At 36.7% G+C, this 14,928-nt stretch overlaps 1 protein-coding gene across 1 annotated transcript in view; it reads left to right on the forward strand.

The window, feature by feature from the left end:
• The first annotated feature begins 1,948 nt into the window (after nucleotides 1-1,948).
• Nucleotides 1,949-14,928, forward strand: part of C7H12orf50 (chromosome 7 C12orf50 homolog) — a 31,478-nt gene continuing 18,498 nt past the window's right edge. The window contains exons 1-3 of the mRNA XM_063308910.1: nucleotides 1,949-2,002; nucleotides 11,278-11,397; nucleotides 12,341-12,464. Coding sequence (XP_063164980.1) covers nucleotides 1,949-2,002; nucleotides 11,278-11,397; nucleotides 12,341-12,464 — 298 coding nt within the window. The remainder of the gene's footprint in view (nucleotides 2,003-11,277; nucleotides 11,398-12,340; nucleotides 12,465-14,928) is intronic.

Here is a 14,928-nt window from a genome sequence, read left to right on the forward strand (position 1 = left end):
GTCAAGCCACTGATTAATGAACATTCCTTGTAAAGTTTCTGTCTGTGCATTAATACCTTGCTCCCCAAACTGCTTTGAAATAAATAATAATAATAATAATTAATGAAATAATTAATAATTATTTCTTACCATTACCATACAACAGAGAGATATTTACATTATTTTACAGGCTTAATTTTTATCATTCCAGAATTTTGTATCTCCAGAGTAACTGCTATATAATAGCTAGCTACATTTAGATCAGCAGTTCCTACATTAGTGGTTATCTTTAGTTTCCTTGAAAAGTAATATTTTAATATGTTCTTCAAATGCTTTCCCTTCTTTGGAAAAATAATGGCCAGTTTTTGAACTCTAAATGTAAAGTTTCTAAGAAACTGTGAATTCACAAGTTAATAACATAAATATTGTGATGGGACATGCATCTACTTTCACATACTATAAATAATCTTTTCCCTATGATATCTAAAGTTTTATTGTTAATTCTTGATTGTTACCCACTGAGAGCTGATTAATTCTACTGGGCTATAATTTAATGAATATTTAAATAAATAAACTCCATGTTATTAAACATGTGTAGAACCGATGCAACCTACAGATACTAATGCATTTTATAATAAAACAAAACCAACTGGTTTACTCTCACATGGTATTTTCATGTTTTCTTTTATGAACATCTAGTTCATTGCACTGCATGAGTCATTAGGATGAATCTGTTTTAGGAGATCCCATAACTACTTTGGCCACATAATGAGAAGACAGGATACCCTGGAAAAGATGCTGATGCTAGGGAGAGTGGAAGGCAAAAGGAAGAGGGGCCAACCAAGGACAAGATGGATGAATGATATTCTAGAGGTGACGGATTCAACCTTGGGAGAGCTGGGGGTGGCGACAACCGACAGGAAGCTCTGGCGTGGGCTGGTCCATGAAGTCATGAAGAGTCGGAAGCAACTGAACAAATAACAACATAACTACTGTAAATATTTTTGCCACTGTTCAAAAGTCCCCCACCTCCCACAAGCATGGAAAATTCAAAGCTAACCTTTTCAATTGGCCATTCTTAGGATATTTTTCCAATATTCCGTGCCTTTCTCTCTAACAGATGATTTTTCTCAACCCAAATATCCCCAAACAATGGGCTTTCCAAGATCTGCTTTTAAACAACACTAAAGAAAAAGCAAGCAAAGAACTATACTTACTTTCATGCAATCAAGCATCCATCCAATTGCCCAACACTCTCTGGCAATATCAGTAGTTATTCAAAGACTTAGTGCTGTACATGCCATTAACAGCAGGCTCTGTACATATATGTGTCAGTAGCAGATATGATGGTAGATAAGCTTAGGAACCAAACTGTTTAAATAATTAAAATCCTGGCAAGCAGGCAGTTACTGGCATATGAAGGATGATGATCTTTACGCTCCTTCTTGTCTCATTCTCAGCTCTGTGCATTAATTATGAGTTTCAGAAATTCTCTTAATTGAGTTCTATTTCTTTCATACATTTATGTTATGTTAGGACAACCAGAGGAGTAGACCATGTGGAAATTGCTGTCTTCTTCCTGTTTTCCAGCACATAGGAGCAATGAAAATAAGTGAGCACTCCCAGTTTGAGGGGTCGTATGATGTCCTTTGTGATGATGTCATAAGAACTAAGGTAACAATGAAAGAAATTCTGGAAGTTTGAATTTGTGCACTGTCTAGCAACCACTTTCAATTTGTGAGCTCTTCAACAAACCTGGAGAAGGTACCGTCTGTTTTACAATTAGTATAAGAAGCCTTTTGGTTAAAACTATCAACTGGAGGTTTCCCTTTAAGAGGAAATAGAACTTAGATCCTGAATTCAGCTGTATTCAGAACAAAAGGGAATATTCTTCCCATACACGTTGGTAATTCCAACTTTTATGCTGAGATCTTTCTAAAGGCAGTGGAGTAGAAGCACAAGAGGTGAAATGACAGAAGTTGGGGATGACTGCTTTTTCTATGTTCATTCAACCTGTGCGAAGGTAAATACTGCATAATTTATAATGGATTGCATCTATTATACTGTTATGTGCCACCCAATTTTCTAAATTGTAAGAAATGTTGGTGAGACTGTCACAGGCACAATCAGATTTTTTTTTTAATTGGAAATCATTGATTATGTTCAGTGGTACTTACCTTCACTGTGTATAAGATTGCAGTCTCAATTACCCTGGAATGAAGGACCATTGGAGACTTTGCAGTAATAATTCTATTGCACATTGGAAGCAAACAGGAATTCCTCCAGCAATCAGTAATATTTCAGACTGAGCCATGGCTGCAGCAACTTTTCTTCATTCGAAGTTAAATCTGCATTCCTCAGATTTCCCTTGAATCTATCTTCCTTTGTCTGTTCTTCACATTTCTAAAACTGCCAGTAATTTCCATGGGTTTCTTTTCCCTTATTTAAGCCTGCAAATTGCTCTATTATTTATTCCCAATGAATAACATATTCATATTTCACACCTTCCAATAGGTACTTAATTCAGAGCACTAAAAAGTGATGCCTACTTGTAGTTCCCATTGATTACTTATAATTTACCATCCAAGGATATTAGCAAATTTCAGCAGACATTAATACCATCCCCTTTCATTCTTAATGGAAAAAAAAGACAATGTTTCTGTGATCTTTTATTAGGTTTATAACTACTGTTCTCTTCCTGCAGTTGCTTCTTTGATTTCAAGGTAGCCCACGCAGTTCCTACACACTGCAAATTTGTCTAACATAATTCACTGACATGGTTAGAAAGGCAAGAATGTGAAAAGGGCAAGCCCTATCATAGTGCATGTTTACAGTGTGCATTATGCCACTGCTATGGTTTTGTTTAATTAGTATCTTTATATGGAATGTGATCAGGAGAAAGCATCTTATCTTTCACCTTAGGCAACAAAATGTCTTGGACTGACTCTGGATATACGGAATTCTAGAAAGAAACTTAGCTTATTTGTCACATATCCAATCTAATTTTCTTTCTAGGAATGGTGTTTTGCCATGGATCCTAAAAAAAAAAAACAACCCTTTTTGAAAACATTGTATATTTCTTCCACAACCTACCATTCTTGCACAGGTTTTCAATTTGCACTAGTATATTCTTCCAAGCTGGCTACCATTTGTGTGTGCGTGTGTGTGAGCGCGTGCGCATGCATGCATCTCATATATATATATATACATATATATATATATATATATATATATATATATATATATATACATACATACATATATATATATATATCATTTTGATTATAATAGTAAAATCTAATACAAACTAAACTTAAAGAGAATAGGAAGAATAAAAGGTGCAAGGAAAAAGAAAAAAGAAAAGAAAGAAAAAGAGAAGAAAAAATATAATAAAGAGAAAAAGAAATATATAAAAAAGTGATTTCCAACCTTCATCACAACAAGTATAAAAATAAATAGTGACTCTTTACCGCCTCTAAGGTTATGAACAGTTACCTCTTCATTCCATAAAACAATTATCTCTTTATCCCACATTCCATCCCTTATTTACAGAGAAATTCATAAAGAAGCATCCTTTTAGTCCTGGTATAAGCAAAAAGTTCATAAAGGCTTCCCAGAAACAAGATATCTTGTTTTAACCTTGATCAAATAAAGTAGCTTTATATTCCTTCCTTTTACTTCTACCAGTCTTATTCTTTAGTTTAGTTGTTGTAGGATCTGATTTGTCTTCATTTCTTCTTTGTCACATCACATTTTAACAAGCCTCTTTTGTAAATCCAATTGGAAAAAAAAATGTCCAGGTCATTCTCTTGGTTTATCATTTGTATTTCCCTTCTGAACTTTAAAACGTCAGGCAATTTCTTTTGTAAATCCAGTGAAACAACCTTTTCTAAGTCATTTTCTTGGCCTGTCAGTTGTAAATCTACTTTCAATACCATCTCTATCTTGTCAGATAAAATTTGTTCTACATCTGTCATTTCTTCAATAACATGCTTTGGACATAGTCTATCCATAGAAGGAGACATCATTACTGGCATTGTTGATATTGTCACTACTAATTTCTGACTCCATTCTTCAAAAGTCTCCTTCAATACTTTAATTGTTACAATGTTTTACATTTTATAGGCTTGTACTTTGTTTCCTCTATCTAAAATCTTTAGTCCCCTCTGCTGTCATGTTTTTAAATCATGAAATTGCTTATCTCTATTATGTCTTCCAAAAATCAAAACAGATCTTTTCCCCATGAGAAGCTGTTTGTTCTTTATAATTAATTCCAAAATCTTATTGTGAAAGTTTCAATATTTCAATTTTATCTGGATCCTTAGTCCATTTATCAATTTCTTCACCACACTGGGTCAATTTGATAAACTGCTTTGCCTTACCATTCATCAAAATCTTAATTGGCTTTTTGCTATTTAGTTCAGATTCTTTAAGTTCTTAAGGTTATAATTAATTTTTTTTCCTTCATTCAGAGGTGAAGATAAACTCACCTGACAAAGACTATTCAAACTTGTCATTCCAAAGGCCTCCAGTAGCTTTATAATAGTTAATAGGCAATTTCAAACAGTGGTTAGAAAGTGAGGTTTGTGAACTTAGTGTCCTTTAAAAGGCTCCACCATGGTTGACAGCAAGATGGCTGATCCCATTGTCTCCCTGTGCTCAGACCCACAGAAAACCACTGTTCTGCAGTCTCCTCACAAGGAGCAGCCATCAGGAGCACATGTGGGTGATCTCTCATCCTCTCCTTATCTGGAGAGGTTCCAAGGAACCAGTTTACTCAACGGTTCCTTGGTCTTTGGTGCAGTTGTCGGCTCTGGTTTCTCAGAGTTGTCTTCAGTTTGCCATACCTCCACGGAAGTCCCATCTCCATCTCTATATAGTGCTTCTGTGTTTTGGCAATATACAATAAGGGTTCTGGATTACTCCTATTGTCGGAGTCCATCTCTGTGACTTACCAGCATATGATCCTAAATTTACCCACTGAGGTAAAGAAGTTTATAAAAGTTATTCTATATCTAAGGCTGTAGATTGTATATTAATTATTTCCAGTATATGTGGGCTCTGTTGATTGTTTTTAAGACAGAATAATTTTCTGGTCTATATGTTTATGCAGGGGAAACAAAGAGTAAGGAGTGGAGCAATAAAGAGTAAGGAATGGGACAATAAAAGAGTAACAAATGGGACAATAAAAAAATAAAGTAGACAAATTCTGATAAATGTTTCAGGGGTATAAAATGTAATATCCTTTTGGGGGAGGTTTAGCAGTCTGAGAGAGAATTTTATCCCAGTCCTTATGGAAGCTAGGGAAATGTGGCATTCAAATTGGTTTAGAAGAAAGTAAAAATTGTCCTCTGAAATTGAGGAAGATTGCTGCCATTCTGGGAAACAGTGATAAAATTATTTAAAGAATCAGAAGCCTCTGCTTTTGATTGCTGTCCTCAGTTATCTTCCTGACACTCTAATGGGCATCCATTTCAAACCATTCAAGAGAAATCCCCAACTACAAGGAAGCCATCTTCCATCAGTAGTTCTCATTGTGAAACAAACCTTCCTGGACAAGTAGCAAGTATCAGCAGAAGTAATATATTCTTTTCTTAACAGAGACATCTGTAATGCAAAAGCATACTCTTTTTTTAAAAAAAAAATAAATGTCCCTGTGAATACATTTCTATTTATGCTATAACAGAGTATATGCATGTAATACACTTAGAAATCTGGGTGCAAAGTAGAGATAGTTTGGCATTCTAGCCCTAGTGAGGAATAAAAGACAATATTATATAAAGAGGGAATCTTGTAGAAACTTATCTGAGTTCCTAACCTACAGCAGTTGACAACTCCTAGCTTTGTGAGAGCTAGTTCTCACATGGTTAAAAGTAAACCTGATGTCAGGTCTGTCTGTTACCAAAACAAGAGAAAGATCTTGTTCAAGTCTTCTGCTCAAAAGAGAGTGGACTCTAGAGAAAGGAGTGGAAGAATTTTGAACCTTGATTTCAGTATAAATAGTGAATGTGAGTGTGTCTTTGGAGATCCATTCATGATTGCTGGCTGGGGGAGACTGATGCTAGCCAACCTTGGCTGATCTCAGAAAGCTGAACAAGGTTGAAGCTGGTTAGTATTTGGGTGGGAGATCTCCAGAAAATCTAGGATGATAATCTAGAATAAAGTGTCAAGGAAACCTGGGAAAAGGCAATTATAAAGCAATTCCATATTGTCGCCAAGAAAACTGCATGGATTATGTCCATGAAATAACAAGAATCAAGTTTGATTTAAGGGTGATGCAGACATCTGGTAAAAGACACAATGGCATTAAACACATCATGATATCATTGCACAAATGCATCAGTTGTGTTACATTATGGTGCAAATAATGTACAATATGTAATTCACATAATTTGTGCAATGACTTCATTTGCATGATATCATTTGCTCTCCATCCACTCCCATGGGTGTCCAGAAGAAAGACCTGGATATAACACCACTGTGGTGTTTCAGAAGAAAGACCTTGGTATAATATTTTTAAAATAGGTATTAAACAATGTTAAAAGTTTTCTGGCTTTGGTAGCTAATCCAAAAATTGTTAGGACCCAGTTCCTTCATTGCCCTCTGAAATCACTCTACTATGTGGTGTTAAGGATAATTCTATGCTATCCTCACCAGCTCCAGATCTGGAGGGTGGGATTTGGATTTTGTGCTTGGCCCTGAATTTCTAAAGATTTTTTCTACCTATTCGCTTGCTTTGGAACTGTGAATGCTATATTTCACTATAGCAATAAAGTATCTCCTGTTGATGTTAATGAAAGTTCATTGTATCATCTAGGCATTATCCATGATGGAACTTCCAGCTACTACTTAATTTAATTCAGTTCACTTGAGTGGAAATTGCATAGTAACTGAGCTTACTTGACAATATAGATTAATTTGTAGATTGTCTGGGATTTCTATTTCTATTTTTGCAGGAGTAACAAAAGCATAATGCCAAACTATAGTAAATTGCTTGCAATTTAGATATCCTAAGCTCTGCCTTCTTCCATATGTTTGCTCAAACTTTATACATGGTATTGTCATCCTCCCTGCCTTCTGAAGATAGATGGGTGTGGTCAGAAAGAGACTTTGCATAATAGTGATATCTTGTTTATTGAATGTCCCTGCTTGATTCAAATCCAGTGTGTAAGAACTGGCACCCTTAGTTCCAATATTGACCCAACTCATGCACAATTGATATATGCAGAATTCAGGTTTATTAAGAATAAGTGCACAGAACAAGAGAAAGCTGCAATTGAAAAGTTCCCACTGAAAACTCTCAGTTAAAACATTCCAATGCCCAACACCCTCCTTCCTTTCTCTTTCTCACTCTGCTTCCAACAGCCAGCATTGCTAGCCACAGATGTCTCCAACAACATGACCTTGACTCCCCTCTTACAACCCAAACAGCAGTAATTTACAGTCCTTGCAATTCCCTCCCCCCATTTTCTTTCTTGACATGCGTTGACTCATCATTGCAGACAAACACGATCAGACGATTCAGCAATCATTTGATTGTGGAGTCTGACAAACTGCCCCTCCCAAAAAACAATGCTCAACAGACACTACAATATTATGCAAGCAATTGATTAAATACCTGTGAAAAGGAAAGGAAACAACTGAGAAAGATAGGAAAGAATAGTCCTTGGGCTTATTAGGGTATTTGCCATGAAATTTCTTTAACAACTCTGGAGCATGAACAAGTCGGCTAGCCAGCCACTTGTGGTCAGAGAAATTTTTCCAGTGAATCAGGTACTGAAGCTCCCCTTTAAATTTACGAGCATCCAAGATCTCCTTGACTTCAAAATGTTGTTCTCCTTCAATCATTGTGGGCACAGGATGAGACTGATCTGGATGTCAGCGAGAGGACTCTCGCAACGGTTTTAATAGGCTGCAATGAAATACAGGGTGTATTCGTTTCATATTCTTTGGAAGTTGCAATTGTACAGTGACAGGATTTATTTTTTCAATGATGAAAGGTCCTACAAATTTTGGCCTTAGCTTCTTTGATGGCTGCAAAGATTTAAGGAATTTGGTAGACAAGTACACTTCCCCCCCCCCCCATTTTCAATGGCCATTCTGGGGTTCTTTTACAGTTGGTGTATTTCTTATAATTTTCTCTGGCTTCAGTTAAAGCTTTCTGGATTACTGGCCATGTGTCAGTAATTTGTTTAACCCACTCGTTCATGGAGTGAGCTTCGGGCACCCCTTGTGGCAACTCTGGAATCAGCACAAATTCTTGGCCATTTACTATTCAGAAGGGAGAAAGTCCCATTCTCTGATGAACAGAATTATTGTACACTACTTCTGCAAAAGGCAAGAGGTCTACCCAGTCATCCTGTTGGTAATTAATGTAGCATCTTAAGAATTGTTCTAAGGTGGCATTCAAATGTTCCATTGCCCCATCTGTCTGGGGGTGGTGACTTGAACTCGGAGCCTGAGATGTGCCAATTGACTTTAGGAACAACTTCCAGAATTTAGAAGTGAACTGGACACCATGGTCACTAATTACCCTATCAGGGACCCTGTGTAATTGATAGATGTGTTGAATAAACAGCTTGGCTAGCTGGCTGGCCATGGGAATGGTGGCACAAGGAATAAAATGAGCTTGCTTAGAGAATAAGTCCATGACGACCCAAATTACAGTTTTCTTTTTGTTGTCAGGTAACTCCCCTATAAAATCCATGGCATCTATTTCCAGGACTGAGTAGGGTTAGCTTCCAGTTGTAGCAGACCTTGGGTTTTCCCTCTTTCTTCTTTGATGTGGCACAAACAGGGCAACTGGCTACATAGTCCTTCACATCCTGTCTAAGGCTCAGCCACCAAAACTGCCTGCATAACAGGTGCAAAGTTTTTATGAATCCAAAATGGCCAGCTGATTTAGCATCGTGCCCATGCTCTAGAACTTCCTTGTGCAAAGTCTCTGGGACATAAAGTTTCCCCTCCGACCACCATAGTCCATCTAATTCAGTCAAGGAACTTTTATTAGTCTGTTACTAATTGTCAGTTTGTAATTCCTTTCTCAGCGCTTGTTGCAAGTCAGCTGGGGCTTCTGTTTTCCCCAACTTTTTCTGACTGTGGGTTTCTACTGCCAACTGCAACTGTTTATCTGAAATTACCATGTCTACCACCTCCTCTCTCTGACTATTATACTGTGACAAATTGGATAGAGCATCAGCTAAAAAGTTTTTTCCCCCCAGACAGATACTTTAAAGTGAAATTGAAATGGCTGAAGAATTGAGCCCAGTGAATTTGTTTGGCATTCAATTTCCATGGGGTCTTCAAAGCCTCTAAGTTTTTGTGATCAGTCCAAAACTCAAAAGGTTTCTGCACTCCCTCCAGTAAATGCCTCGAAGTCAAAAGAGCCCACCTTACTGCAAATGCTTCTTTCTCCCACACGTGCCACTGACGCTCAATCTCAGTGAACTTACACAATAGATAGGCACATGAGTGCAACTTGCCATTTGGACTTTTCTCCAGTAACACATCCCCTATCGCTACATCTGATGCATCCACTTGAATTATTAAGGGCTCAGTGGGGTCAGGGTGTTTTAAAATGGGCTCAGCAGTAAAAAGCAATTTTAAATTATCAAAGGCAGTTTGGCATTCGGCAGTCCAATTCAATACTGTCCCAGGATTCTTGGCTTTTCTCAACTCCCCCTTCCCCTTCATCTTTAATAAGTCCATGAGAGGGAAGGCAATTCGGGCAAAATTTAGGATGAACTGCCTATAGAAATTTGCAAACCCCAGGGAACTCTGCAGTTGTCTCTGAGTGCAAGGCAGTCCCCATACTACCATGTCCTGCACTTTTCCCAGATCCATTTCAATGCCACGGCTAGACACCCTGTAGCCTAAGTAGTCTAGCTGCTCCTTGTGGAATTCACATTTAGATAATTTGGCATACAGTTGGGCTTCTCTGAGCTTGGTTAGTACCTTCTGGACCAGATGTACATGCTCTCTTTCATTTTCTGAATAGATTAAAATATAATCTAAGTAGACCAATACTCCTTTGACAGAAATTCATGTAAAACCTCATTAATTAATTCCATAAACACTCCAGGCCCGGCCCTAAATCCGAACAGCATCACGAGGTACTCAAAACAACCAAGGGGGCAATTAAAGGCAGTTTTCCATTCATCCCCCTCTCAGATTCAGACTTGGAAATAAGCTTTCCTTAAATCCAGCTTCGTGAAAAATTTCCCTTTTGAAAGATGGGCTACCATGTCCTTTATTATTGGAAGGGGGTACTGATTGACAGTGCAAATGGCATTTAAACCCTGGTAATCAGTGCATAACCATAAGGAGCCATTCTTCTTTGTCCTAAACAACACAGAAGCAGCCACTGGAGAATTGGTGGGCTGAATAAAACCCACACCAGATTCTTATCTATAAATTCCCTCAGTACTTCTTGTTCCTTCAACGACATGGAATACATTTTGGGTTTGGGAAGCTTTGCCCTGGTTTAATTTCAATGGCACAGTCTGTTTTCTGGTGGGGAGGTAATTGATCACATTCAGCTTCCCCAAACACCTCCCCCAGGTCACAGTATGGTTCTGGAATCAAGTCCTTCTCAGACCCCCCAATAGACATGGTAGCCAAATGTCCCACTTCTGGGTTCTCTCCATTTTCTTTGAACCCAGATACAATCCATCCTTGAATAGTATGCACCCTCCATTCTGTCACAGTTGGATTCTGGAGAGCTCAGCAATTAACTTTCCTCGGATAATCCAAACTTCTCCTGGAAAAGTTAAAATCTTTTTTTTCAATTGCAGCTTTATATAAGAACTTATGTAAGAACTGGCACCCTTAGTTCCAATATTGACCCAACTCATGCACAATTGATATATGCAGAATTCAGGTTTATTAAGAACAAGTGCACAGAACAAGAGAAAGCTGCAATTGAAAAGTTCCCACCAAAACCTCTCAATTAAAATTTCCCCCTCCCATCTTCTTTCTTTACACACATTGTCTCATCATTGCAGATGAACACAATCAGATGATTCAGCAATCATTTGATTGCGGAGTCTGACACAGTGCTTTTCCAACACTAAATCATCTCTCTATTTACACAGGTTTTCTAGTGGATAATTAAAATGGATTTTTTGACAAGTTGTATTAGTTCTGCTGGGTTTTGCTGTTTTGCTGGTCTTTTGTTTGATTATTATTTTAAAATTAGTTGTTTTAGTAGTTTTGTAATCTGAAAAATGGTCTAAAATATTTAAATAGAAGAAATGTTATGTAGCCAAATTTTCAAACCTCTCTTTTTTCTATATCCAGGGATCAAAGTGCCGGTTCCGTCACTGTGAAAAGGCCATTGGCAGTGACATTGTGTGCTCATTATGGAGAGAGGGAAGATGTTCCCATCAACTTTGTAAATTTAGGCATATGGAAATACAGGTAGAAATGACAAGCTTTTGAAGTGATCTGTCTTGAAATAGATCTATTGTATGAATCCATCAGCTATTTCTAACTTCCGTTACTGAAAATATGGTATTGTAGTTCCACATTTAAGAACTACAATGTTCTTGTGATATCCAGTCACACAAAGGTTTCATCAGCTAAAAATCACAGTGATTCACACTTTATACTAAGCTTAGAAAACCAATAAAACTCACTGAATTTTAAGTAACTCTCCATTTGTACTTTAATTTGGTTTTCTGTTCGCATAATCTATTCTGCTGATAGTGGAACATTTTTATACTGAAGTGGCTGCCAAGAAGCACAATGAACTACCTTTTCCCTTATTAAACTTAATGGCAAACTGTTCTTTGTAACTTCACTGGATTCTGGCTTATACTTACTTTGTTTTAAAGGATACTAGGAAAATATTTTCTTTCCAGATGCTACCTATAGTTTTGATGCAAATATATTAATGGAAGAAAAATAGGTACTAATACTGTTTCCTTATTTTAAAATTTTCATCAACACATACAGCGGTATAAAAAGAAGGTCTTGTAGCTGTTTAAACTACATTTTTGGATGTAGTTTAAATTTTAATATTCAGTGGTGTAGTGGGAGATATAAAACAGTCCTTCCAAACAGTGAAGACTCTTTGTGCAGCAACTGTAGGACATATAATAAACCAGAATCCTAATTGGTTTTTGATACCTATTTGATGCCAATCAAATCTGTAGTTTTGAAAAGTAGTCCAAACAATTTCAGCAAGGTCACATAGTCAATAGCAATGGATTTCTACTTCAAATGTTAGGAGGCAAAGCCTTTTTTGAATGCTTTGTTCCGTTTCTATTCTTCATAGTTTAGATTATGGATTGCAGAATTTTATTCCTGACAGTTTCTATTGTATCATTAAATATGGAACCATCCATGCTTTCTTGTATAGCAAAAATACAACAGCATCTCATGTTTCTGGGAAACACAGCCTTTAGGCTGTGTGAGGATCAGTTGTGTCTTCCATCACAGGAAACCTCGTAATATCAATGGACTTTTTTTGCCCCCTAGTAATGGTGAGTATCTTTTCCATATTCTGGGAACTGAAATAAAGGCAATTGCATATGTTTCACGTTCTGCTATTATCATTAATGAGCAACATCATACAAGAAATTGGTTTTTATGTATTGAGTCAAAGGTCTTATTCATAATCTGATTAGAATGGGGCCAATCTTTGTTTTTTAAGGCTATTCTCATAGCATATTATAAAATCAGTTTTCCTCCCACTAACCATATTTCAGCCCCTTAAAACTGTTAATTATTTTGCAAATAGCAGCATTAAAGTTAATGGGAACTGGGACTTTCTTAAATCTGGAATTCACTTCTCTACATTCAGATTTTTAAAATATCTATCAATCCTTCCATCCAATTTATATGATCACCTATCTAAAAATCAGGATTCTGCTCATCTAACAACAGTCTTGTAACATTTGGCATTCTTTGGTGAGTGTATCTTGGTGCAATCTACGCTGTCCTTTTATTCAAAGCAGTTATCTTTGGGAACTTTCATACAGTTGCTCTTTAGAACAGAGAGTCAATATCAATTGGCCTCACTGTCACTTTGCTGCTGCTACTGATACTTTAAATTACACCCATCAGCCAGGGTTCTAGGATGCTTAAACTAATTTTGCCTGATCTGGTAGAGTTCTCCAAGCTATTTTATGGGGAAAAAACAGTTTATGAGATTCCATGAAGAGAATATACTTTTGGAATTACGTTGTCTGGAACAGTGCTTTTATATTCCAGAGTGCCTGCCTAAACTAAATATTGCAAAGAGACATTAAGTATTCAGCACTCTTTCTGGATGAACATTCAGAGGAAGTGGGGATGAGAGGCAATATGAATAACTGATGTGCTGCATAATGTAGGAACTTCTTTTTTGCCTTTAAAAAAAATGGTGTAAATGTTTATAAAATGATCAAAAGATAAATAGTGCATTTTATGGCAATACTAAAAGTATGGTTCCAATATAATGTTATTTTCTGTATGGAAAAAAATACATGTGGAAAAAGTTGTGCTTTAATAAAAAAGGCAATCTGAATATTGCAAGAAAGACCTACATATGGAATATGCCATATATATATATGTGTGTGTGTGTGTGTGTGTGTATGTGTACATGTGTGTATATACGTGTGAATGTATGTATATCTATCTATCTATCTATCTATCTATCTATCTATCTATCTATCTATCTATCTATCTATCTCCTGCAAATTGCATGAGAGTTATTGTTATTGTTAATGTTATTGTTATTCTCAATGGAGTCCATGTGAATTGGGTTTTAGAAAGAAAAGTCATTTCCTTCAAATTAGCTTTAGCTAGACAGGGAGATGATGGAGAAGGACGTGCCCTGCCTAAATAAAACAGGTTTAGATCATGATAAAGGCAAAAGATTTCGGATTGCCCAGAGTCGTAGAAACTCAAGGAAAGGAAAGCTTTGATGCATGTATTAATTGGGTGCAAACATTTCAGGAAACTGATTGCAAAAAGAGTGCCATATTTATGTGATGAGAAGGGTCTCTCTTCCCACCCCATTATGATTTGTGACTGGGGAGAGGGTGTCACCTTGCCTTCCCCAGAAATAAAGGATCACTTCTAAGGATGTGCTTGCAGGTTAGCCTAGTAAGAACTTGGGAATTAATGCCTGATGTTTTAATTCTTCCCCTTTACCATCCCTTTATGTCTTCTTTTTGCCGTACCTCCACACAGTTTAGTTCCCACCTTTCTTTTTTCTTTTGCTTCCAAGTGCAACTACTCTTTTCTATCATACCACCTCCATCTTGGTTCTTTTGCTCTCCTCCTCCTCCTCCTCTTGTTTCTTCATTTTGTTTTGTCTGTTTCTTCTTAAAAGCTGGGGTTCAGGTTTGGGTGATTCTATGGATGAGCATGTTTTTTGTATGTAAAAAGCGACTGTTATATGCAGATGGGATATCAACTGATTTTGTAGATAGAACACTGTGTTTTACAGGCAATTTATTTTAATTAGTGGTTATTGATGACTTTTTTGTCCTAGCTCTGCCCTGTTTTTGCTGCTGTACTGGTCTTTTTACAGAGTTTTTTTTCCCCTGTTGCAAATTGTATGTTTTCTCATACTTTTTGGCTATAGTAGTTTTACTTATGAGCCACCAAGAGTCATTGGGAGTCATGTGGCATACAAATTCAATAAATAAATAAATAAACAAATGAAATGTTATACTTAAAGCTGTCAGATTTATGGCATGCCCTGTAATATTAGAGGACAGATAATTAAATTTAGAAATTTAGATAAATTATGAGTTGTTTATTTTATTTATTTGTTTGTTTGTTTATCAAATTTTGCTACCACAGATCTCCCTCCAAAGGGGGGACTCTGGGCAGTATACAACCAGGATAAAACATTAAAATACCATACAAATATAAATACAAAAATAATATGTAAATAAATACAATCTGAAATCCAGATGACAAGACTAGTTGGAAAATCGCTCACGTATATCTAAG

This window comes from Candoia aspera, chromosome 7 (assembly GCF_035149785.1).
Source record: "Candoia aspera isolate rCanAsp1 chromosome 7, rCanAsp1.hap2, whole genome shotgun sequence".
Taxonomy (NCBI): domain Eukaryota; kingdom Metazoa; phylum Chordata; class Lepidosauria; order Squamata; family Boidae; genus Candoia; species Candoia aspera.